This window comes from Centroberyx gerrardi, chromosome 13 (assembly GCF_048128805.1).
Source record: "Centroberyx gerrardi isolate f3 chromosome 13, fCenGer3.hap1.cur.20231027, whole genome shotgun sequence".
NCBI classification, from domain to species: domain Eukaryota; kingdom Metazoa; phylum Chordata; class Actinopteri; order Beryciformes; family Berycidae; genus Centroberyx; species Centroberyx gerrardi.
Window position 1 is genome coordinate 30,785,513 of NC_136009.1, and position 26,608 is coordinate 30,812,120.

At 41.7% G+C, this 26,608-nt stretch overlaps 2 protein-coding genes across 2 annotated transcripts; one reads left to right on the plus strand and one right to left on the minus strand.

The window, feature by feature from the left end:
• Positions 1–1,052: 1,052 nt before the first annotated feature.
• Positions 1,053–8,596, minus strand: vcpip1 (valosin containing protein (p97)/p47 complex interacting protein 1). The gene is made up of 3 exons (XM_071917482.2): positions 5,810–8,596; positions 3,964–4,050; positions 1,053–3,719 (listed from the first exon to the last, which is right to left on the minus strand). The coding sequence occupies exons 1-3, from the start codon at positions 8,454–8,456 to the stop codon at positions 2,902–2,904; spliced, it is 3,552 nt and encodes a 1,183-aa protein (XP_071773583.2). The 5' UTR covers positions 8,457–8,596; the 3' UTR covers positions 1,053–2,901.
• A 10,196-nt stretch (positions 8,597–18,792) lies between these two features.
• On the plus strand, positions 18,793–24,696 carry LOC144542165 (uncharacterized). Its single transcript, XM_078287900.1, has 5 exons — positions 18,793–18,874; positions 19,133–19,245; positions 22,506–22,614; positions 23,988–24,268; positions 24,441–24,696. The coding sequence occupies exons 1-5, from the start codon at positions 18,793–18,795 to the stop codon at positions 24,609–24,611; spliced, it is 756 nt and encodes a 251-aa protein (XP_078144026.1). The 3' UTR covers positions 24,612–24,696.
• Positions 24,697–26,608: the final 1,912 nt, after the last annotated feature.

The window sequence follows — 26,608 nt, forward strand, 5'->3', positions numbered from 1 at the left end:
TATTAGCAAACAAGAGAAAAGTTAACAAAAAAAAAAAAAAAATGAAGGAACTGAACAATCTGTGTTTCTGTACAGGTCAAAGTATACTACAATATATACTATTATACAACTGGATTACAATACATGTCATTAGTACAGCAGTCAAAGAAAACAAACTTCAAGTCTGTTGTAGCAGTGTCGTCTGTGAGGAAACTGACATTTCCTTTTGATTTGTCCTCCGACCGACCGACCGGTTTACTGACTGACTGGTTTACTGACTGACTGGTTTACTGACTGACTGACTGACTGACTGATGAGACCGGAGACTAGATTCAGGTACAGCTAGTATGGATCTGCTACGCTAACATTCCCTCTTTTTCTCAAAGTGCTAAGTCTTAGATTTTGTTCACTTGAATGAAGAAATAAACCTTAGAAGAGTTGAAGAAGAAAAAATACCTGTGATTCACATTTTGAGACAGGTGCAAACAGAACTGGGATTTGTTTTTTGTTTTTTTTTGCCAAAATCAGAAAACCTGTCCAGAAGTCAGGCAGAGACTCGGTAAAATGGAGGGATTTGAAGGTAAAACTGAGGGATTTGAAGGTGAAAGTGAGGGATTTGAAGGTGAAACAGGGATTTGAAGGTGAAACTGATGGAGTTGAAGGTAAAACTGAGGGATTTGAAGGTGAAAGTGAGGGATTTGAAGGTGAAACAGGGATTTGAAGGTGAAACTGATGGAGTTGAAGGTAAAACTGAGGGATTTGAAGGTAAAACTGAAGGATTTGAAGGTAAAACTGGGGGATTTGAAGGTAAAACTGAAGGATTTGAAGGTAAAACTGGGGGATTTGAAGGCAAAACTGAGGGATTTGAAGGTAAAACTGGGGGATTTGAAGGTAAAACTGGGGGATTTGAAGGTGAAACTGATGGAGTTGAAGGTAAAACTGGGGGATTTGAAGGTAAAATTGAAGGATTTGAAGGTAAAACTGGGGGATTTGAAGGTAAAACTGAGGGATTCGAAGGTAAAACTGAGGGATTTGAAGGTGAAACTGATGGAGTTGAAGGTAAAACTGAAGGATTTGAAGGTAAAACTGGGGGATTTGAAGGTAAAACTGAAGGATTTGAAGGTAAAACTGGGGGATTTGAAGGTAAAACTGAGGGATTTGAAGGTAAAACTGACGGATTTGAAGGTAAAACTGGGGGATTTGAAGGTAAAACTGAAGAATTTGAAGGTAAAACTGGGGGATTTGAAGGTACAACTGAAGGATTTGAAGGTAAAACTGGGGGATTTGAAGGTAAAACTGAGGGATTTGAAGGTAAAACTGATGAAGTTGAAGGTAAAACTGATGAAGTTGAAGGTAAAACTGAGGGATTTGAAGGTGAAACTGATGAAGTTGAAGGTAAAACTGGGGGATTTGAAGGTAAAACTGAGGGATTTGAAGGTGAAACGAAGGGATTTTAAGGCTGTAACGCTGACGATGGCGGCGTCCAACAATACCATGTCATTTCAAGAGCAACGTGGAGATTTTTCTTGTGTTGGCAACAGAAGTGTAAACTGACCGGAGCTTCTACTTCTCAACAGTCACTTGAACCTAGTTCTATCCAGGGCCTCTGCCTCCAAACAGCCAACCCCACTGTGCTTCAGATGAAACTCTGAATTAACAAAAAAAATCAAGAGCTACTGTCTGTTTCTCTCCATTTCTGAGTGTCACAGTTGATGACTTGTTACTGACTAGTAACCAGGCTGAAAAGACTCAACAGGACCGGGAGAAGGAGACGAGTTTTCTGTTTGGCCTTTTGGGAAATCAAATCCAGAAATCTCTCCACTGTAAAGCTACAGACTTCGCTAGATTCATCTGATAGATAATACAGACGAAGCCCAGGTTAACTGTCCTCTGCAGCAGCGCCCCCAGGTGGTGAAGCTGTACACCGACATGGCGGGACGGTTCGCCCTCCTGGCTGCTGCTCAGGTGTTTCTTGTTGCAGGTTTTTGGAAGTTCAGTGGAGATTTTGCATAGGACAGAAGTCTGCAGGCCTGTGGAGGAGCAGAAGGCTTCAAGGCCCCGGGCGTTTTCTTTACCAGCCGTCAGACCTACATGCTGCTTATCAATTGGAACAGTAACTTTAACTTGTTTTATCTTTGGCCATATTCTAGTTTTTATGGGCGATTTCAAGCATAAAGCAACTATTGAACCAATGAGCCGATACATGACAGTAAGAACACAAGAAACCTCATGAGGCTTGAACAGGTATTTTCAAGAGAAATCACACATAAACAATATAATTCTCTTTTTTTTTCAATTAAATAATTTCCATTGGCTATAGGTTTTTAATGGCATTCCCGTAAATTACATTTTTAGTAATATTTTATGTAATTTTTCAAACCAAAGGAATAGCAAAATGGGAATATTAAATGGCTACTCTGAGAGGTGATGCTGGGTGTGAGGGAGCTTCTTCTTCCTCCATGGAAAAAAACATTGCAGGGGCAAAGGTCACAAAGTAAAAGAAATGGAGCCAGCTTTCTCCCTGCGGTCGTCAGACAATATGGTGGAGAAGCAGATGATGTGGTGAAGGCGTTGATGCTTACGGAGGCTGGTGCACTTCATAGTGTGCACTTGATGGAAGCATGTTTGCTGAACATTACATTGCCGGCGTGGGGGGAGTGGGGGGGGGGGGATGGGCTCATCTCTCTCTATGCCTTAAGACTCAGAGGATTCTTCTATCTACAGGAATGCGTTTCACACATGAATCAAGCCCCGGCTTCCTGCTCGGCCCTCGCAGCGTGTTTCCTAGAGCGATAAGATGAGACGGTCGACCTTCTCTTTAGTCATGCAGTAAAGACAACAAAACACAATGAAGACCAAAGCTTTTGGATCCGACCTGAGGCATTACGCAGAGATGCCGACCAGGCAGGGGGAGGGGGGGGATCAGGAGTGATCCATGGGCTCGGCGGAGCTGCTCTGCCCGGCTTCCTGACTCTCCATCTCCTCCGGGTCCTCCGACCCCGTCGCCTTCCCCTCCGGTTTGCCGGCCGCCGTCGAGCCGGAGGCCGCTACGTCCATAGATGAAGGCTCCTGGTGGCCTACGGTAGGGGAGGACTGGGCCACGCCTGTCTTAGCCCCGCCTGTCCGCTCCCTCGTGGCCCCGCCCCCTCCGGACGCCATGCTCTGCTGCTCCCTCAGGTGGCGCTCCATGGAGGCCTGGATGGAGGAAACCATCTCCTGCAGCTTCCTCCTCTGCTGCTCCATCAGGCCGGGGTCCAGGCTGCGGCCGTCCTTCATGGTGACGAAGCCCGGCGCCATGCGCACCAGCTCCCGGGTGGCGTCCTCGGGGATGTCCGACAGGTCGGGGGGGCCTCGAGACACGCTGGCGCTCAGGTCCACGCCGCTGCTGTGCTGGCGGGTGATGGGCCGGTGTTCGGGAGGGGAGGAGCCTCCGGCGCTGCCCAGGGAGTGACCTTTGCCCTGGAAGGCGGTGACGCTCTGGAGCTGCTCCTTCTTGCGGACCACGCCGCCGCTGCCCAGCCGCAGCACGCCGTGGGACGGGCTCCCCTCACGGCTCCCCCTGGTGGCCGCCTCAGAGCGGAGCTGGGCCAGCGCCTCCTTCACCAGCTCCTCCACGTCGGGGCCCACGGGGAAATGACCGGCGGCGTCCACGCAAAGCTCCAGACGCTCCTCCGCCGCGTTGTACACAAACGTCTTCCCCGTCAGGTGAGGCAGGGTGCAGTGCTTCCCGTCCATCAGTCCTGAAGGAAGTTAGGATTATTAAGTACTTTTAAATACTATTCAGCACGATATTAGGATTACTAACAATTATGAGATTCATGAAAGAGGTTATGGTAATCAAATATTATGTAAGTTAACGTTACCAAATATTGTAAGGGAGGTCAGGATAAATACCATGAAGGAAGTAGTAATTTATCATGATTGAACACATAATCTCAAGTAGAACTGCCACCTCACAAGGAAATTCACTGGAAAAGAGTTTACCCATATCTTTCTTCACAATGTTGTAGAAGACGCCGCCTTGCTGGAATAAGTGTGGCAGTTTCTTTGCATAGGACCAAACATCCTCACCTGGAAAGGAGAGAAAGGAAAAGTTTAAGGGGGAAACAGCACAGAAATTAAAAGGTTGAGCGGAGGCGACACTAAACCCACCGCAAGGTTGAAACGTGTTAATCTTCCACGTCCTGTTAGGAGACTTAAGTATTTTTCCTCATGTTGGTAATTCAATCTAACCACTTTTACAGGGTCCCAACAGTTTTTTGCCAATTAAATTCTTTGACTTTTCTTTCTCGACTGGCTGCATCACTGTGGCCGTCTGTAATCAGGAAATGTGTCATTTGTCTCATTATTCCTGTAAAGTTAACTACCAGCATCCATGTTTGACTGAAAACTCTTCACTGGTTGAAACCAATTCTCAGGATATTTCCTAAAACCTTGTGCATAAATGTAATTTCCCAGAACTTGCAGGTTTGGAAAACACATTGACTTCTATGGGTACCTTGGTTTTATAAGGATTAATGTCACTGTGGAGACAATAAAAGTACAGTAAAAATGAACTGAGAGTAGAGAGAGCTAGGCGGCCTGGGGTCAAATCTGCCATGTCACCACTGGAAATTCAAATATCCTCAAATCCTTCTATACAGACGTATATATAATATAATATAATATATATATATAACGTAACAAAATGAGATCTCCACCATCTGAAAAAAGTGACACCTACTCTGACAAAATGACTGAAAGCACAAAGTTAAAACGATGATGAATGTAGTTTTTAAAGGATAGCAGGTCACTCACTTTTACTAACTAGATCCTCTAGACTGTAGAGATATTGAATAACAAACTAATGTTTTATTGTTTTATTTTTTCCCCCAAAATGGAGAGATGTCTTCATAACAGGAATGAGCTGTCAGGCTGTAACACAACAGCACAGCACATGAGCTAGCAGTATGCTAGTGCTATATAGTGCTGAGGCCTGGGGAGCGTTCAGGAGTTCAAAGTGCAGATAAAACGTTCTGCACATCGACCGACACTCTTACTCATCCTTTGTCATACAGACTATTGGCTGGCGTATCTGTTTATCTGAACGTTCTACAGCGTTATAGCCTGCTGAACGCAGCCCTGACCTTTGACCCTGTTGGCAGGTGAGAGAGGGCGAGATGCCTACATCAGCACATTCAGAGGCCGACCCCACGGTCCAACACACACACACTGACTTTCTGGTGGTTTGTGCGGGGCAAATGATCAAAACGCTTCAGTAGCTCATTTCATAAAGGAGAACAGTAATTATCCGACAGGCTGGACTGGGATCCGGCTGGCGAGCTCAACCGGCCGGTAACTCAATACCTGCAGTTTGTTATTCACCCTGCCTCCTGTAACCAATCCAAAACCAGCATGCATGTATGCTGTGCACCTGGATAGATCTGGGATTAGATCAGCTGGAGGCTTCTCTGACCAATCACACTCTGGGATAGCGGTTGTTACCGGCCTCGTGCTTTCTGGGTACAAGTGTCTAAAAGCAGCGTCAAATTGATTCTGACGGATAAGAAGTTGGGAGAACCGGCCTGAGTCTGTAGCAGCAGAGCAGGCTAAATGTTCATCAAGAAACTCTAATTACAAACACAAGGCTAAAATCAATAGCTGTGTTCCCTAACTGTATAATTTGACTCAGCCTACCTGCCTAAAAACCTCTTTGTAACAGTTCTGCAGCTCAGCCGGCGGGCTCAACTCTCAGTTTTGCCGGCAGTAGAAAGCGTTTCATTAAAACACAAAGGAGCAGAGTAAACCTCGGCGGAGGCGGCCTACATGTCAAACTCTTCTGTATTCTTACCCATCAAGGTTGCTAGGAGACAGAGGGAGGACATCTCAAGGTCGATGCTGTCCTGGAGTTCGCGGCTGCTCATCCTGCCTGACGTCACGGCGTCCTCGCTCTTCACGGAGTGCAGGGACGAATGGGAGCTGGAGGCCCGGGGTATGGAGGCCGGGGTCTTGTCCTCGGGGCCCCGCAGTATCTCCACCGTCACCCTGTCGCCGTGCTGCAGCGCCACCGGCTCGTTCTCCTCCCCGTCCTTTGGAGGGACGAGCTCTTTGGGCGGGAAGCCATAGCGGATGCACTGCTGCGCCGGCGGCACGGAGAACTGGTTGGCGATGCTCCTCTGGAGCTCTAAGAAGGTAGTCTGGGCCTGCAGGGTCAGCATGGCCTGCCTACCGTCGCTGGTGGTGACGCGGATCTTCTTCTCCTTATTGGATGAGGGCGAGGAGGTGGATTTGGTGGGTGTTGCCGGAGCAGAGGAGGAGGACGTTTCTGGAGATCCACCAGGGGAAGATGTCCGACCGTGCCCCTTCTGCTCTTGTTTCAGCCTGTCGGTCCTTCGCTTCTGGGTGACGAAGGCCTGCTCACTGATGCTCTGCTGGAGGCTGCGCTCCGCTTTGCTCATGGTCAGCTCTTCTTTGTGAAGAGTCTTTGCTTTCTGACCGGTCAGGATGATCTTGGTGGGCGGCTGCGGGTCCGCGGCCTGCAGAGTCTCCGTGGCGTCAGTGAGCCTTTGGGCGTGGGCCCCGTCGATGGACACTGGGTTATATTCGTCCGGGTTCTTCTTAGCGGTGTGATGCAAGATGGTGTTGACCACCTTCTGCACCAGGATCTCACTGCCAAACTCCCCCGGGAAGTGCTTGGTGACCAGCTTCATTGCCACATCGTAGACGTTGCTGTTCAAAGCTGCGTCGGTCTCGTACTGGAACCAGTACACCGTCTCCCGCACCACCCGCCCTCCCCACTCCAGAGTGATGGGGAAAGCCTCGGGGAGGTTGTCGTACTCTTTTCCTTCCCAGAAATGCTTGAAGCCACATCCGCATTTTCCGCCCTGGGAGCGGGTGTTGGTTCTGTCTCCGTCCAGGTACACCACCGACCCGTTGCCGTGGATGTGGCGGACCGAGGTGCCGTGACACCAGTTACAGGTGTTGAGGGAGCTGAGCTTGTAGTCCGGGACGAGGACGTCTCTCTGAGGGTCGTAAGAGCAGACCAGGTTGTTTAGCGGGAAGCTGTAGTTCTTGTCCGGTCGTAGCTGACCGTGAGTTGACTTGGCCAGGTTGTACAGCTTGCCACCGGGGGCCAGCCATTCCCCCAGTACGTGGAGTTCGGAGAGGGCGCCGCAGATCAGACAGCGGTGCAGCCGGTTCTCCATCACTGACTTCTTGGCCGCCTCTGTCACCTCCTCGGGCTGGACGCCGATCACCCCGGTCCTTCTGTAGACGTACTGGTGCACGTCGGCCACCAGGGAGGGGTGGATGCCGTGCTTCTCCATGAAGACCTCCTCCATGGCGTTGACTAACCTCATCAGGTACTTGTCCTGCAGGCTACGGTCGCCACCAATCACACAGCTCCCATCCGTTTCCAGCTTGATGTACTTCCTGATGAGCTCCTGAGGAACGCCCCAGGCCTTCGGGAGGAGCCGGGCCGGCAGCTTGGGGAGCACGGTGTTCTTAATTCCCACCAGAGGGATGTAGTGGTTGCGGCCGGAGCTGCTCCAGGCGATGCAGATGGGCTTGTTGAGCTTCCCGTCTTTCCCTTTGCACTGCTCCTCGGGCACCAGCCCAGGCAGGAAGGTGGCTGAATAATCCCCAGAGCTCCTCATTCCGCTCAGGGAATCCAACAGGATTATGGGTCGGTGGAGCACGTTGGCCAGGCCAAATATGTGGATGTTTCGTAGTCCAAGTGGTACGCCTTCGGGCGGGATAAACAGAGGGTCACATTCATTGATGATGTCCTCCCATTCAGCAGCGTCAATAAAATCCTGAAAGAGGGCCTTGTAGCGGTCCAGGTTCTGTTTGAAGTTTTGTTTCAGGTTTTCTCTCAGGGCGTGCCAGAACAGTTCTCTGCCCACCAACGCCCTCGACACGGCATGGACCAGGCAGTGTCCGTCGCCGTCTACGTGAACAGGGATGAGACATTCTCTGTTGCTGTTGGCTTTCTTGACCTCCTCCAGAGTGTCGTGGAGGTATATGAGGCTGCCTGACCTGTCCTTGCCATAACCAACGGTGGACACATGGTCCGGTTCAATTAGAAAAGCCCTGTCCCCTAGGAGTGAGCAGTCAAACATCTCACCTTGATTCATTTCTCTCAGCAGCTTGGCTTTGCCAGTTTGTTTATCCATGCCGTATCTGGTGAGAACTGGAGACAGAAGCTTGCAGTGGTAATTAGAAAGCCCCATTACCTTCACCAGCTCGGTTCCTTTCTTCGGGGCTCCAGTGACACCGAGCAGGGCGTTTCTTAGAAGATTGTGAAGCACCACATCTGGATCAGTTACTTCTTCGACGTTTAAAAGGTTCTTCTGTTCGTGGCGCTGGCCACATTCTGTGCATTCAATGCTAATGGAGCCATAAGCAGGGAAGAATAGCCTCGCCTGGCATTTCGGGTCTGGGCAGGTACCAGACAAAATACGCTTGTCCTTTTTCTTCGAGCTTTGCAGCAGCGACATTTCGGATGATAAAGCTGTACTGTCTGTCAGGTTCACAAAATCATGATAGTTAGACTCCGGGCGGGCTGTCAAATGCGCTTTGACTCTCGTAACGTTAGCTATTTGCTAGAATAACAGAAGAACAACACGGAAGCGGTTGGTTTTTTCTTTACCGACTGGCTGTTGCAAAACGTAACCGGCGTAATGACGTCACATTATGGGACTTGTAGTTGTGCTGTATATTTCCGTTTTACTGTTTTCATAAATAAGAGTAAAAACGACTCTTTTCTTTTTGAGTTCCGTCAATATTTTTCAATTATCCAAGAGAAACTATCTTGTTTAACACTTATCTATTGTTTAATGGCTAAAATGAGCGACGTTAACGCTAACTAGACTACATTTACCAGAATGCAACGCGTCAAAGCAATGTTTTGTTTTATCAGGAAGTCGATAAGGCAGAATAGATGGATCGTTTCCCACTCCTGTATCTTGTAGATTTGTCCCTCACAGTTTTAATAAAAGCGTCATTGACGGCACAGTCCAGCCATCACCTTGTGGTGTATTGTGGTTTGTATATTGGGCTTGAATAACACTTGTTGTTTAACATTACAGACGGGCGGAGTTTAGACCTGCTATCTAGCTAATAGTCACTCAGATGGAGCGCATCCAAACATTAGGCCTAGCTATAGCTATTATATACCGTCAGATTTCTGAGAATACCACAGCAACAGTTGGCAGCTAATTTATGTACATCTGGTTGATTTATTGCTCAAATGGTATGGTTTGTTTTCATCATCACTGGACAGCAGGAGCTAATGTTCGTTAGCTTTCTTAGCTGTGGTATTATTCCGCTTTCCACCTGGCCCAAACAGCTTTAGCTTACGTTAGTTTTTCCCAAATGCTAACTAGTTGCACAGTTCTGCAGCCCACTCCGAAGGAAACGACAAAATATAAACTGTCAATATCAAGTGTCACAGTGTGAGTTAGCTAACGGTGGCTAACAGAGGTGTGTGTGTGTGTGTGTGTGTGTGTGTGTGTGTGTGTGTGTGTGTGTGTGTGTGTGTGTGTGTGTGTGTGGTTGCCTGACGACGGAAAATTAAAGAGGCAGCGATTCTTTTCTGCCTGAGCTTGTAGAGAATTGAACGCCAAACGCCATTCAAAAATCTGGGAATTTAATGCTGCCTTGCTTATTGGCAAGTACACAGAACCCCTAGAACAAGACTTATCACTTTATATTAACGAGGAGGGCCGTCTAGTAAATGCGGCATACATCTGATCCAGCAAGCTGCACTTTATTTGAATAAAATCTCAACTTTTACAATTGCTGCCGCTGCCAGTGTGCTTTGATGGAAGACGGTTGTGGGACTAGCAGGCGAAAACAGTTTAAAATGTTTTATAGAAACAAAGTCAGTGTCTCCTGGTGATTCAGAAACAGCCTGGAGTTTTGTTCCACCAGGTGTGGCCGGTAAGCAAGGCAGCATGAAACTGACAGGGTTTTGAACAGAGTCTGGTGTGGGCTTCTCTCCATACCAAACGTGACCGCAGGAATCTGCCAAGTGTAGTTCATGTTAAGTGTAGACTGACTTGTCTGTTCGGTAATGGTGATTCTGGCTGAATTTACATTTACAAGCATCATTACTTAGATCTGGCCTAGGCCAGGCCGCACTAGAACCAGAACTGGGATCAAAACTATCATCATCATCATCATCATCATCATCATCATCATCATCATCATCATCATCATCATCTTCTTCTTCTTCTCCTTCTTGTCTATCACATTATCACATACCATTTGAGTTTACATGTGGGCAATATTGAAATCACTTAGAGTGTCTGAAGGTGAAACTAGTCAACATGTTGATATTGTAAAAAGTGCAATAAAATCGTTTCCTGCAGGCGGGACTGAGTGAGTTCTGCTGATGTCGGCCTCGGCCTACAGGGACAAACAGTCTTTTCCAGCATTGTCATTTAACTTCCAGTTACCACTATTCCAGGTTACTAACCAATTAAAATACTGGACATGTTCTGCTGTGGAAAAGGCCTGTCTGTCCTATTGTTAGCTGTATAAGGACAGCGCCTCCCTGTGTCTCACTGCCTTCAGGAAAAAAACTAAAAAACGAGTTAGTGGACACTCGCAGTGTCAAACTTTAATCCAAACTCTCATTTTGTAGCTCCTGAAATTCAGCAGCCAACTAGATGTTTAGAGTAGAAAAGGAGTTTAAAGCAGTGATTCTCAACCTTTTTCATATCAAGGACCCTAATTTAGGCCACATTAGAGCCACGGACCCCCATTTGATGAGATTTTGTCTCTCAAACCCAAATCTGATAATATTTTTATTGTTAGATATGATTTTGTCCAGAATTCCATGACTGTCTGTATTGTAGGTAGAGAGATAACAGTGACACAAAATAGTCATTCTTCTACATTCTGTAACTGTGTTAACTTCTTGTAAATGAAATAATGAAGTTTAACAATTCAGCAATTTTTTGGGGACCCCCTGGAACCCTGTCAAGGACCCCTGGTGGTCCCCGGACCCCACGTTGAGAACCACTGGTCTAAAGGATGGCTGGTGACCTGAGGGGTCTGGAGGTTTCACAAAACATGTAAGACTTTCTCATGCTATCTGGAATTTAATTGAAGACCAATTCAAAAACCAAAAGCTGTGAAAACCAGCCTGTTTCTGACTGAACAGCTGATCACAGGACAGCAGGAAATGAATAGTTAAGAGACATGAAGTCCAGCTGTGTTCAGTAAAGCAGCAGGATGCAGATTGAACTACTAACTCTGTTCTGGATTCATCAGAGAAACCTGACATCACATGGTGGAAAACAATATCTCTAATAACTGGATTTAAGACTTTTTGACTACTGACCTGTGAGCATGCAGTGCAAAGAAACCTGTTTGACACGTTCAAGAAAATGTTTGAACCCATCAGAAAGCTCTGTTCCTTAACATCGCCTTTTCTTTATTGCACATCTCAATATTGCATTAATTTGGGATTATAGATATCTGAATTATCAATTACTATTTCTCCTAAAACCCCTCAAGAGAAACAAAGAGACGCACATGAGAGTTTCCATCTGCATTCACTGTAAGAAAAGCATGACGTCTCATTTGTAGAAGCTTCACTCACAGACAGCTGATGGATTTCTGAGATGTTTCTGCTGACTGAGCCTGAGAAGAGAGAGAGCAGATTCAGACGAGAGAAAAAAACAAATGAAAGAGCGAAGTGAGCAGCATGATGAACCAGAGAGACAATCCAACGCTGTTTCAGAAGTAAAATGGTCAAAATCTCACACCGATTTGAAATCAAACTCATCTCTGTCTAGGAGGAGAAAACAAGAGGAAGAAGAGATTTTATTTAGGATGTTGCTTTCCATCATGGGAAGGTTTATTGATCCAGGTGAAGCTCCTGGTTATTCAGATCTGCAGTCACATGATGGTTTTTATTGCCTGCTCTTGACAGATTCAATTTAATGTTCCTGACTTTGTTCTCACAAAAAATGACTGTTCCATTTCTAATGTTGAGTACAGAGCTGGACAGAACAGAAAATAGGAAAATGTTTAAATGTTGCAAATGTGATCTGCACCAGCAAAGTGCTGCTATTTTCTCTAATGTTGAACTGTTGAAATGTTGAACCAAGTGTACACATTTTAATTTACTATAATGTAATTATTTTAGTTGACTAAAATCAGAGGCCGACTGTATACTTTTAGTCAGCAAACAATTGACTAATTGTAATCAATAAGAGTCAATTTAAAGTTATTTTCATCAAAAGACCAAGACTAAATTTAAACATGCTGTGAAAACATTGACCTCTACTGGCGACCAGCAGCAATTACAACAACACTGATTTTCCTCCTTTCCTCCTCCTTTCTCCATAGTACCATAGGACCAGAAATAGTAGTAGTAAGTAGTAGTAGTTTTAGTATTATTATTAGTAGTACTACTAGTAGTAGAAGTAGCATTAATAGTAGTAATACTAGTAACAGTAGTAGTAGCCTACACTACGAAACCAAACCCCTTAATTTTATCCCTGAAATATCCTTAATTTCTCCATTACATAAACATTAATAATCCATTAAAAATAACATAATGTTACTATCATGGGTTTTTAATGGATTTATTCATTGGTTGATTCACACAGACTCTAGTAATTAAGGAATTTTTAATGTCTTTTGTGCAGGTTTACAGGTTTTTAATGAGTTATTAATGGAAAAGTTCCTGTCTCCCTGAATTTTACATTAAATTAGAAAGTAAGGAGTCAAACATTAAGGGGAGTTTAAGGAGGTTTTGATGGGATCTCCTCCATTAATAACTCCCTTAACTCATTTTAAGGGGATTCTGCATGAATTAAGGGGTGAATTAATGTAAATTTAAGGGCATTTTAAGGGATTACTGGTTCGTAGAGTGTAGTAGTAGTAGCAACAGTAGTAGTAATAGTAGTAGTAATACTAGTAAGAGTAGTAGTAGTAGTAGTAGTAGTAGTATCAGTAGTAATACTAGTAACAGTAGTAGTACTAGTAATAGTAGTAACAGTAGTAGTAATAATAATAATAATAATACTTATAAACTTTATTTATATAGCACTTTTCAAAAAACAGAGTTTACAAAGTGCTTTACAGAGAAAATAGAAACAGACAGAAAGACAAAAGTACAATCAGTTAAAAGCCAAACCATAAAAATGTGTCTTGAGATGTGATTTAAAAGTAGTAACGGATTCAGACAATCTTACAAAGGGAGGCAGACTGTTCCACAGTCTAGGTGCCGTTGCTGCAAAAGCTTTATCACCTTTTGACTTCAGTCTGCATGTTGGAACAGCCAAGAGACCTTGGTAGGAAGACCTAAGGGATCCTGTGGTCTGGTATGGATGAAGCAGTTCAGTGATGTACTCAGGTGCCTGGTCATGCAAGACCTTATATGTAATTAGAAGAATTTTAAACTTAATTCTGAACTCTATTGGAAGCCAGTGTAAAGAAGCTAAGACAGGTGTATTGAACTAGTTGGAGCCGTCCCAAGGCAGACTGATTCAGGCAGGTAAACAATGCATTGCAATAGTCTAAACGTGATGTCACAAAGGCATTAATAACCTGTTCAGTGTTGTGAAAAGAGTGATAAAAAATAAAAATACTGATTTTGGCAATGTTCCTTAATTGAAAAAAGCATGACTGTACCAATTTCTTAACATGATGTTCAAAATTTAAGTTTGGGTCAAAGATGACCCCTAGATGTTTTGACACAGGCTTAACGTTGCTTGTAAAAGAGCCTAGGTACTGCTGAATTTGTTTAGAAAAGCATTCAGGACCAATAATAAGAACTTCAGTTTTATCTGAATTGAGCTGGAGAAAGTTGTGAGCCATCCAGTCCTTGATATCAGCTGAAGAATCACGTAAAATGGTCAGACTACTGAAATCATTCGGATTAATTGAAAGATACAATTGCGTGTCATCCGCATAAAAGTGAAAAGCAATGTCATGCTGACGGATAATTTGTCCCAAAAGTATCATATCAATGGAAAACAATACTGGCCCAAGAATTGAGCCCTGAGGCACCCCACATGTCATTTCAGAGACTGATGATGTGAAGTTACCAACTGTCAATTTCCTGTTGCAAAGGTAAGATGTAAACCAGTTTAGGGCCGTCCCAGAGACACCAGCACATTGCCTCAATCTGTTTATTAGAATAGCAAGGTCAGTGGTGTCGAAAGCGGCACTTAGGTCAAGTAACACCAGCACTTACTGGTGCTGACCAGTATCAGCACTCATCAGCATGTCATTTGTGACATGGAGAAGTACAGTTTCGGTGCTATGATGCTGACGAAAACCTGACTGAAACTTCTCAAAGACATTATTTCTTTCGACCACATCAAGGAGCTGCTTTGAGATCACTTTCTCCAAAATTCTGGAAATAAATGGTAGTTTAGAGATGGGCCTATAACTACTTGGTATAGTGGGGTCAAGACTGGGTTTTTTCAACAGAGGCTGAATGCTGGCGTGTTTAAAATAATCAGGAACATGGCCAAAAGAGAGTGAGCTATTTACAATATTGAGCAAACAAGGACCAACAGTTCCAATGATGTCCTTGAGGAATCTAGTGGGTAAAATATCAACAGGGCTTGATGAAAGTTTCATGTGTGATACAGTGTCCATGAGATCTTGCAGAGAAATTGGCATAAAATTATTCAATAAGACTGGGCAAGTTTGATGGAGATCAACAGTTAAACTGGGTGGTGTAATTGACGATCTAATGTCCTCAATCTTGTGGACAAAATGAGATAGAAACGTCTCACAGTCCTCAGAGGATGAGGCAGAGACAACAGCAGGAGCAGGATTCACAAAGCTGTCAATTTTGTCGAATAAAAACCTGGGATTGTGCCGATTCGCAGAAATTAACTCAGAAAAAATATGCAATTCTGGCAGCTTTAATATTTTGATTATAGGAAGACAGAAGGTCTTTCATCAGTAAATAGTGAACATGGAGTTTGGAGGACTTCCATCTTCGCTCTGCCCTTCTACATTCCCTTTTTTGGCTGCGAATGACATCATTTATCCAGGGAGTTAAACTGACTGTTTTTGAGAGGGGCAACAGCATTTAGAGTTGATACACACATGTTGTTAAAACATAGTAGTAGTAGTAGCACTAGTAATACTAGTAACAGTAGTACTAGTAATACTAGTAACAGTAGTAGTAGTAATACTAGTAACAGTATTAGTAGTAGTAGTAACAGTAGTAGTATTAGTAGTAGTAGTAACAGTAGTATTAGTAGTAGTAGTAACAGTAGTAGTAGTAGTAGTAGTAACAGTAGTAGTATTAGTAGTAGTAGTAACAGTAGTACTAGTAGTAGTAGTAACAGTAGTAGTATTAGTAGTAGTAGTAACAGTAGTAGTAGTAGTAGTAGTAACAGTAGTACTAGTAGTAGTAGTAACAGTAGTAGTATTAGTAGTAGTAGTAACAGTAGTAGTAGTAGTAGTAGTAACAGTAGTAGTAGTAGTAACAGTAGTAGTATTAGTAGTAGTAGTAACAGTAGTAGTATTAGTAGTAGTAGTAACAGTAGTAGTAGTAGTAGTAGTAGTAGTAGTAGTAGTAACAGTAGTAGTATTAGTAGTAGTAGTAACAGTAGTAGTAGTAGTAGTAGTAGTAGTAACAGTAGTAGTAGTAGTAGTAGTAGTAGTAGTAGTAACAGTAGTAGTATTAGTAGTAGTAGTAACAGTAGTAGTATTAGTAGTAGTAGTAACAGTAGTAGTATTAGTAGTAGTAGTAACAGTAGTAGTAGTAGTAGTAGTAGTAGTAACAGTAGTAGTAGTAGTAGTAGTAGTAGTAGTAGTAGTAACAGTAGTAGTATTAGTAGTAGTAGTAACAGTAGTAGTATTAGTAGTAGTAGTAACAGTAGTAGTATTAGTAGTAGTAGTAACAGTAGTAGTAGTAGTAGTAGTAGTAGTAACAGTAGTAGTATTAGTAGTAGTAACAGTAGTAGTAGTAACAGTAGTAACAGTAGTATTAGTAGTAGTAGTAACAGTAGTAGTATTAGTAGTAGTAGTAACAGTAGTAGTAGTAGTAGTAACAGTAGTAGTATTAGTAGTAGTAGTAACAGTAGTAGTATTAGTAGTAGTAGTAACAGTAGTAGTATTAGTAGTAGTAGTAACAGTAGTATTAGTAGTAGTAGTAACAGTAGTATTAGTAGTAGTAGTAACAGTAGTAGTAGTCAGTCTTCAGGTCAGTCAGTGTTCTCTCTTCATTTTCTCCACTAGATGGCTCTGTGTTGTTTTCACAGCTGCAGAAATAATAACAGAAGAACCTTCATGATGTCATCAGGTTGGATTCACTGTTGGTTCTGGTCTGACTGAAGGACTGGACTGTATGAACTTCACTTTAACAGTCACATCCACTAACAGTATTGTTTCTTCAGTAAAAACATGAACCAATGTGCTGTTTCCCATTTAACTCAACATCTTCCAACAAGACAAATCACTCCTCCTCTGTCAAGACAGTGTCTCCTCTTCATCACCTCCTCTTCATCACCTCTTCATCACCTCCTCTTCATCACCTCTTCATCACTTCTTCTTAATCACCTCTTCATCACCTCCTCTTCATCACCTCCTCATCACCTCTTCTTAATCACCTCTTCATCACCTCCTCTTCATCACCTCCTCTTCATCACCTATTCATCACCTCCTCTTCATCACCTCCTCTTCATCACCTCCTCCTCATCACCTCTGATCAGCTTCAGTTCCTAGATCAGCAGGGAGGTCAGAGGTCAGAGGTCAGAGGTCACAGCAGCAGATAACAGATAACTAATATTCCTGATGATCACTGTCAGTTATTCTGGATAAAAACATCAACTAAATGACTAAAGTGTAAGAATTTCAAAGTAGTTTTTCCTCTGTATTCTCTCTCTGTACTGGATGGCAGGTTGAACCTTTAATGCAGAAAGTGTAATTCTGTAGGGAAACATCTAGTTCAACACAATCCAAATAAATCCAGTTCCCTCTCAACATGGTGACAGGATATATACTGACTGTTTCACCTTTTCAAATCCTTTTAAAAGACCACATGAAGACTTCATTATTCACTTTATTATTCAATCATTGTAAAATCTGTTGGATCCGGTCTGTAAAGTGTCTCCGTCATTAAAAATACCCTCGTTTGGTTTGACTTTGTGCTATGAAGCATTTTGTCAGAGGAAATCTCACTTCAAAATATCTCACTTTAAAATATTGATGTCATATCATCACAGAATCAAACTCCATATCGGTGTGATTTTCTTGGTGATCAGGTTTCATCTGGACTGGGACTAAAACTCTGACAACTGAGACGGTTTGACATCTGGACTCTATTCAATTCTGTTTTTGTCTGAACTGAAGTTTATATTTTACTAAAACACAACAAGGGAAAAATATTTTCTGCCGTGAGTCAGTTTCCTGTTTCAAAGCCAATGGAAGGAGAAAATATTCATTTAAATCAGAATATTAAAACAAGTGGACAGCAGCATCTGTTTGTCTCTGTTTCTATTATTGACTATATTTTCTAATTCTTTGTTATTGACTGTATTATCTAATTCTCTGCTATTAATTGTGTATTATGGAACACTTTCTTATTGATTATGGATGAGTGTGTATGGTTTTGTGTTTTAAAGGACAGTTCCTGCCAGCAGCAGCCTGTTGTGTTTCAGAGGATTTAGGTAATATTAGCTGGTTTCCAATAACTAATCAATTCTTCATCATTCATGTTTTTGAGTCTAATTGATCACTGTATAGAGAATATGGTATATAATGAAAAAAATATTTGATTGATAGAAATATTTCTCTCTTATTTTTTATCATTTCTGTTTCCAGTTGTTAAATATAGTAGTGAGATTTCTGAATAACAGCTGGTGGCTTTTATGTTGTTCTACATTCAGAATTCTGTATTTTTGTTGTTTTGTTTTTTATTTGCTGGAAATTAATTAAATGAGAAATTTATCAAATATACAATAATTCATCCTCTTTATTATGATCTGAGCAGCAACATAATAAATTCAGAGTTTTTATTTTTAAATATTTTTAATCCAAATTTTTAATGTGAAGTGGTCTCTATAACAAAAGAGTGTTGGATTATGTAAAATATATATATGTAAAGAACAGAAAGTAGCTTATTATACATCAATGGATTTTAAAATGGGAGTATTATATTAAAAATAGTTTAATTGTAATCAGTTTGTGTTCAATTTATTTATTTTTTTTTCATCCATGGTAAATTAATGAATTATTTTTCAATTTGATTTGAGTGTAACTTTGCAAGAAATTTAAATTTTATATCATTTGCAAAATGTCTAATTGATGTTTTCTATGATAACTGTGTCACGCTGCCTTTGTTAATATTCTAAATATTCAGCAGTAATTTACATAATGAATGTTTTGCTTTATTAAACTGCAAATGGGAGAAATAGATTTATAAATTAGTTCTGCTGCTTCCTGGGCTGATCATAATGTAATCCAATATATTTAGTATATAATAATATAAACTAAATATATACTAAAAGCCATTTCTCTGTCATCATGTTGTTTATTTTGTTTATATTTGTAGTTTATTTATTTGTTGGGTTGAGACTCATTTCCACCATGATGCAGTTTCTACAGAATACGACATATTTAGTGAAAGAGCAGCAGGCTGATGCTGGATCCAGTCGTCCATCTGGATGGTAACTGTGTTTTGGAAAGTGCTTTATGAATACAGATGATTATGTTCAGTGTTAAAATAGTGACTAACTCTCTGATGTGTTCTAGGATCCAGGATCCAGTCGTCCATCTGGATGGTAACTGTGTGCTGCCTGTTGCTCCTCTGGTCCGCCTCCTCTCCCCTTTAAAACCTCTGACACAATGGAAAACTACACCATAGGTTCAACTGAGCTGTCGATCACAACCGGCGGCCTTATCTGTCCACCGCAGGGAGCGATGGGAGGTTTGAGGACCTGTTAGAAACCACGCGGCCCTCATGTGATCTCACAAGCCGTCCTTATCTGGCCTCAGCTGAACCGGAGCCGCACTTCTACCAGGTTCAACAGAGGAAACGTCACTGGAGAAAATGCTTTTCCTCCCAAGTGTTGCTCTGTGCTCTCTGTGTTTAGGTGAGTGTTTCCAACCAATCAGGATCCAACAAACTCAACATTTAACAAACTCTGTGACAGTAACCTTCATTTATGTGTCCGTTTCTCTACAGCAGCGGTTGCCATGGCAGCAGAGCTGCTTCAGGACCAGTTATCATTGACCAGCAGAGAAGATGAGAAGGTTTCCTTCAGCTGTAAAAACACTGACCAGTGTTACAGCGATCATGTATACTGGTACCAGAAGAAAGAGACAGAAACATTCACAGTGATTCTTAATATTAATAGGAGGGATGGTACAGTTTATTCGGGTTACGGCCATCCTCAAAAAGATGATTTCTCAGCTGTAAGAAAGGGGAAAGGCTGTGAGTTGCGGATCAATAAAGTAAAACTCCTCCATTCAGCCACCTACTACTGCTCCTGTTATAAGTTAGATTCCCACAGTGAGAAGTGATCCCTCCACCCTGTACAAAAACTCTGCAGCGTTAACCAAGAAATGAACAGATGGCGACTCTGTTTCTCAGAGGAAGAGACATTGATCTGAGAGCAGGAAACCACAGCCCAGGTTCAGATATTTCACCTCCCATCTCAGTTGTCATCTGGTTCTTAGAGGACACTGCTGAAGACACAGAAATGTCTCTGAGCTCTGAAGCTTTTCTTTACATTGTGTCGTTGCCACCGTGAGTTCTTCAAACCCATCTGCCGATAAAGAACCAATATCCTGGGTGTTGAATAAACTGAGGTACAAGTCCTCAGTTCTCCAGCTTCCTCCAATGTGTACACATCTAAAGAAGCGTACACATTGAGCTTTGGACAGTGTAACCCCCCCAATATTATATCCATTTTTAAACTTTGAAGAAGAGCTTTGACTTCAAACAACAATGTTATCAAGTCAGAAATTACTGCCAGGAAATCTGATTCAGACTAAAATACATTTGACAGAAATACACAGTGGAAATACTCTGTAACACCGTCACATCTGTACCACAAAATCACAGATAGATTTAATGATCAACCTGCCAGGGTCTTTACTGCTGGGGTTGATTTATACATTTGATCTGATGATTAGATGTAAGACAGACAGACAGACAGACAGACAGACAGACAGATAAATAGACAGACAGACAGACTCTAAAACAGGTAGTATGTAAAAGAGAAAGAGAAGAAAGATAAAAAGAGAGAAAAGTGAAATTTCTACTTGTAATTTTTTATATATTGTTTAGACTTTTGTGTTGATTCTGATGAGAGAGAGAGACAGAGAGAGAGAGAGAGAGAGAGAGAGACAGAGAGAGAGAGAGAGAGACAGAGAGACAGAGAGAGAGAGAGAGAGACAGAGAGAGAGAGAGAGAGACAGAGAGACAGAGAGAGAGAGAGAGAGAGAGAGCTTTAACGTGAGAGTGTGTGAAGAAAGTGAAGAAGATGGAGGATATAAAGTGAATCAGTAAAGTGTAAAGTTCAGTCAGCTGTATGACAGTCAGCATTGTTTCTACACAGACAACATTAGACAAGAGAAGGAGCACAAACCCGCTGCCAATATTTTTAACATGGTGGTCATGATCTTACTGTGGCGGACCGCCATGACAATATAGATAGAATATAGATATAGATACTGTATATAGATATAGATAATATAGATATGGGGGAAAGACTGGCAGACCAGAGAGGAAACACCTTATATTTATGTATATGGGTAAAACTTTTCTTTAAACTGAGGCTGCCGGATCGTTCCGGCCCAATTGAAGCGTTTATTTAGGTGGAAATTCAGTGGATCTAGATACCAGAGAGAACATTTCTCTGTTCAGAGAGCAACATCATCTGCAGCTGAAGATCTACACTGAACAAAAATATAAACGCAACACTTTAGTTTTTGCTCCCATTTTTCATGAGTTGAAATAAAAGATCTAAGACTTTTTCTATGCACACAAAAGGCTTATTTCTCTCAAATTTTGTTCACAAATGTGTTTAAATCCGTGTTAGTGAGCACTTCTCCTTTGCCAAGATAATCCATCCACCTGACAGGTGTGGCATATCAAGATGCTGATTAAACAGCATGATTATTGCACAGGTGTGCCTTGGGCTGCTCACAATAAAAGGCCACTCTAAAATGTGCAGTTTTATCACACAACACAACGCCACAGATGTCTCAAGTTTTGAGGGAGCGTGCAGTCGGCATGCTGACTGCAGGAATGTCCACCAGAGCTCATGTTGCAGCATGATGCTGCACGGCCCCGTGTTGCAAGGATCTGTACACAGTTCCTGGAAGCTGAAAACATCCCAGTTCTTGCACGGCCTGCATACTCACCAGACATGTCACCCACTGAGCATGTTTGGGACGCTCTGGATCGGCGTGTACGACAGCGTGTTCCACTTCCTGCTGATATCCAGCAACTTCCTGCCGATATCCAGCAGCTTCTCACAGCCGTTGAAGAGGAGCGGACCGACACTCCACAGGCCACAATCAACAACCTGATCAACTCTATGTGAAGGAGATGTGTCGCACTGCATGAGGCAAATGGTGCTCACACCAGATACTGACTGGGTTTCAAAAAATGCAAATCTGTAGCCCGAGTCATGTGAGATCCATAGTTCAGTGCCTAATAAATGTCTTAAAGATAAAACTGCACATTTTAGAGTGGCCTTTTATTGTGAGCAGCCCAAGGCACACCTGTGCAATAATCATGCTGTTTAATCAGATCTTGATATGCCACACCTGTCAGGTGGATGGATTATCTTGGCAAAGGAGAAGTGCTCACTAACACGGATTTAAACAAATTTGTGAACAAAATTTGAGAGAAATAAGCCTTTTGTGTGCATAGAAAAAGTCTTAGATCTTTTATTTCAACTCATGAAAAATGGGAGCAAAACCAAAAGTGTTGTGTTTATATTTTTGTTCAGTATAGTTAGTTAATGGCAGGCAACACCTTCACCTGCTTTTCCATTGACGTCAATGGGAAGCCAAGCCGATTGCTGGTGCTGATGTGAACGCACCTTTAAGGTTCCACACTTCCAGGAGAGAGAAACCTGGAAGTTAAAGAAGCAGGTTTGTGACTGAGAGGTCGCTGGTTCAAATCCCAAGACTCCTTGTTCAAATGTGTCCAAGGAAAGTAAGGAGTAACGCTCTCCCCTCCTTTAATCCTGTTGAGGTTCCCTTGAGCAAGGCGCTGAACCCCCTGCTCAAGAGTGAAGCTGTGAAACTGTAGGAATGACAAATAAAGTTTCAAAAGCAGTTTCAATCGGCCGCAGAAGAGCAACTTCCAGTGAGTTAAAGTCTAATTTAGTAAATGTTTCTAAACTGATAGACAACACGTCTCCTCTGTTGGACTCATTTTAAATCTAGGAGGAATCTAGGATCCCGCCTCTTTCTGCCTCAGTGGCTCAAATAAAGGACCAGAAATGAAGATTTGACAGTCATGTTGATATGAACATTAGAGAAACATCATGAAGCCCAAATATGAGACTTGATCAATAATTTGGACATGTTCACCTCAGCTGACAGATGGAACAACACAGACAGTTTATGTTACAGGATATTTCACTGTGGGAGGAAACTACTACTGGTACAAGATCTTTGGTTCTGGCACCAGACTGTATGTGACAGGTAAGACAAAATGTTCCTTTTTCCTGCAGTGAAAATGTGTCTTTAGTTTGTTTTCTGCTGCTTTAGGCTTTACATGTTAGTCTTTCATCACTGGTTGAGAATTCAATATGCAGCCATTCATACATTAAAAACTAAATTAGTATGTGAAGGACGTTTGTGTTGCTTCATCATTTTCTTGTGCAGCCGAACATCTTAAAAATCTGCCAAGTGATTTGAGAAACTCAGCACTGATTCTCTAATTCCATTCTATATTATCACAGGCTGATATTCAATGTATGTGACTGAATTATCATGATGGAGGAAAAGGATTTCTATTGCTTCATATTCATACAGCCCATAATAACATCCTCTTAATCTGTAGGTTACAGATATTTTATTTATTATTTGATCTATCTCATTTATTTGTAAGGGACCATGTACAATGTTAAACATCAATGTTACCATTTGATGTATTGTACCAGATTTAGCTTAGAGCTCATTTTCATCTGCAGTCCCTTGGCAGGTTACAATTCAAAACATACATATATACAATCTGCAGCAAATACAAACACACAACATTAACACATAATAGACATTGAAGTATACAAAATGTAAAAACCAGTGCAGAGTGCATGTGCTTTAAAAATGAAGTCAGTTACAGTCTACAAATCAGTGGTTGCATGTTTGTTTAGCTTTAAGCCAGATTTTTAATTCAGCTTTAAAACTGCTAAAGGAATATACAAAATATCATAAATAATTTAAATTATTCAATGATGGTTAATATATTTATATGGTATATAATGATAAATATATTTTGATGGTCGATGATGTTAAATCTATATTATATAGATTTCCTATATCAAAATATATTTACCATCATATAATAGGCCTATATAAAATATATTTACCATATGTATTTTATATATTATTTATATGTATTTGTTTATTTGATAATATAAAAAAAATGCACAGCCATCAGTCATGCATTAATTAAAATCATCGAGGAAAACACATAAAGTTTCCAAAACTTATTTCCAATATGGTCCTCTTTATATGATGGGAAATATATTTTATATATTTGATATATTATCTGATGGTAAATGTGTGTTGTATGGTATCTGATGGTAAATGTGTGTTGTATGGTATCTGATGGTAAATGTGTGTTGTATGGTATCTGATGGTAAATGTGTGTTGTATGGTATCTGATGGTAAATGTGTGTTGTATGGTATCTGATGGTAAATGTGTGTTGTATGGTATCTGATGGTAAATGTGTGTTGTATGGTATCTGATGGTAAATGTGTGTTGTATGCTTCATGATGTGATGTGGTGTTTTATCTCTGGCTGTAAACTGCTGTTGACTAGATGAATGTGTGACTGTCTTGTCAAACCTCAGCTGAGCGAGTCGTGAAGCCCAAAGTGAGCGTGTACCCAGCGTCCAGAGCGGACCTGAAGGGGAAGAGCTCCCTGCTGTGTCTGGCCACATCCATGTTTCCTCCTCTGGTCCGGTTCTCCTGGAGGAGAGAGGAGACCGGGACTACTGAGGGAGAGACGGTGGAGCTCGGAGAGCCGGGCCGCCCCGCCGCCATCCTGCTTATCGATCGGGAAAAGGCGGCGGCGTATCCATACGTCTGCTCCGTGAAGCACCAAGGAGGCGCGGTGGAAGCCCGGATACCAGCACAAACTGACTGTAAGATCACCTGCTGCCTTTGCAAATTCACAACAAATCATTTGTACAGTTTGGGGGATTTACAGTGTGTGATGATCAGAATCTAAACGGCTTTACTGAAGACTAAATGCAAAACATTTCCATAGTTGGATGAATGAGCAAACAGAGAGGAATGGTTGACTTGTGCTGTTTGTCTTGTCTCCAGTCTCCTTCCAGTCCCAGTGCAGGGTGAAGCTGCTCTCTCTGGTTTACACAGTGATGATAGTGAAGAGCATGGTGTACTGCTGTGGACTCTCTCTCCTCATGATCCATACAAACAAGGGAGGCTCCACCAACACACATGCTGACTGACTGCCATGTTCCTCTGCTTTCTGTCCAGCTTTTCATCCGTACAAATGTTTCTCTCATCTTGTTGTTCCTGTTTCAAATTGTTTCAATAGAGGAAAAAATTGAGTTTTTTATTCCAGATTCATGATTGTGTATTTGTGTTGTTTTATTTGGTATTAATTAATAAAAAGAAACAGTTTTAACAAATTAGTTTAAAAAAATAATCCAATCTGTCTCATAATTGAGTTCACCAGAACAATCTGAGCAGCAATCATAACAAATTCAGATTATGTTTATCTTATTTAGCCAAATTGTGAATTTGACATTATTATTAAAACAAATGTAATGAACATGTTTGATGTGTTAAGATCATTAAAGGATTTTATGAAGGCAGCATTGTACTTTCAGATATAAATTTTCATTGATATAGTTTCTTTCTTTCATCTAGATAGTTTCTTCTGCTGCCTTTTATCTTTTGAATTTGTTTTCAGAGAAACTTTACAAAATATTTAAGTTAGTATCAGTTACAGCATTTGTAATTTTTTGTCGATGATAATATTCTGAACATTTATTTGAACAATGAATGCTTTGCTCTATAATATCGTATTGCTTTGCTCAGCAGTAGATATATTGTTTATTATTGTCTACTATTGCTTCTCTTTTTTCTTAACATCTGCATTCTGTCAGGAACGTTTTATTCTTATTTTATTTTTGTGAAGCGCTTTGTAAGCATTTTTAAAAAAGTGCGATATAAATAAAGACATGAAATTGTACATTTTGTCATTTTAAGAACACTGAGCATGATGGTTGTAATTTCTCTGAGAAATATCAGTTTTTTTTCATGAAGACCTTGTCAGTAATTCAGTGGTAATTCCATTATTCAGTGTAATGAAGTGTGTTTTGCTTCAGTTCATTGACTTTATATAATGTTTGTCAGGTTTGCTGCTTGCTGTACAGTGTCAGCAGCTGAAATGTTGCTGTAAGATGAACTCAAACAGAAATAAATGGGACTGAAATAATAATAATAATCCCTTTGTGAATTGCCAATCTGTTGTTACATTTCAGACTGTGTGTTTATGAAGTCAACATTCGTGTATCATAATGTTGGTGAATGCTGAGCAGCGATGAGGCGGGAAGGGTCGGGTTCAGGCTGTAAACGAGCTGATGTGGTTTCTGTTTCAGTCTTACTGTGTGGAAACAAAACCACTTCCTCAACAACATGATTAGCTTTTTAATGCTGCTATTCTTCCTCCTAGAGATAGAGAGAAAGAGGAGATCATATGAAAGATGGAGCAGGAGTAAGTCAGTCAGTAAAGCTTCACTTAAATAGACACTTTTTAAAACTCACAGTTTACAAAGCGCTTCCCAACAAGAGGATGAAAGACAGAAAAGACATGAAAGACAGAAAAGATTGAAGAGAAGACAAAAGCATCTTAAAACAACACAACCATACATATAGAAAGTAAAAACAGTAAAAACCATGAAGCATTTCAAACCCCATGATGATGAAAAGGTTAAACCTATACAATACACACATAAACTCCTCCATACACACAAGTCCTAACCAAATAAAGAGCAGAGACCCGTCCAGCCCCTCGTCAGGAAGGCCGGCCTGTAGAAGTGGGTTTTCAGCAGCTGCTTAAAGGAGACAACAGACTCTGATCTGATCGGCAGAGGGAGACGATTCCAGAGAGTTGGGGCCAAAACTGCCGAGACACGTTCTCCCTTAGTTTGGAATCTAGAATTGGAGACGACCGGCAGACCTCCACCTGAGGACCTAAGTGAAGTCACGGGCCGATAAAGAGTCAGCGGCTCACAGATAGAACCGGGTTCCAGGCCGGTCCAGGCCTTGTAGGTGATTCAGAGGATCTTAAAGCAATATTCCACTTAGTTTTAACATGGGGGTTATTTATTTGAAAAGCACAATATAAACTACTCACCAAGACCAGATGCAGCTGGACCAGTTTGTAGAGTTTGAATGAGCCACCAAAATCTCCTGAAAACTGACATCGAACACGTTG

Excerpts from the sequence above, each read along its gene's own strand:
- vcpip1 (XM_071917482.2), bottom strand. The coding sequence starts at position 8,456 with ATGTCGCTGCTGCAAAGCTCGAAGAAAAAGGACAAGCGTATTTTGTCT. Across the intron at positions 4,051-5,809 it reads TCTCCTAGCAACCTTGATGG|GTGAGGATGTTTGGTCCTAT; the intron begins GTAAGAATACAG and ends TCTCCTTTCCAG. Across the intron at positions 3,720-3,963 it reads CATTGTGAAGAAAGATATGG|GACTGATGGACGGGAAGCAC; the intron begins GTAAACTCTTTT and ends AACTTCCTTCAG.
- LOC144542165 (XM_078287900.1), top strand. The coding sequence starts at position 18,793 with ATGGAAAACTACACCATAGGTTCAACTGAGCTGTCGATCACAACCGGC. Across the intron at positions 19,246-22,505 it reads ACCAGTGTTACAGCGATCAT|CTGACAGATGGAACAACACA; the intron begins GTATACTGGTAC and ends TGTTCACCTCAG. Across the intron at positions 22,615-23,987 it reads CACCAGACTGTATGTGACAG|CTGAGCGAGTCGTGAAGCCC; the intron begins GTAAGACAAAAT and ends GTCAAACCTCAG.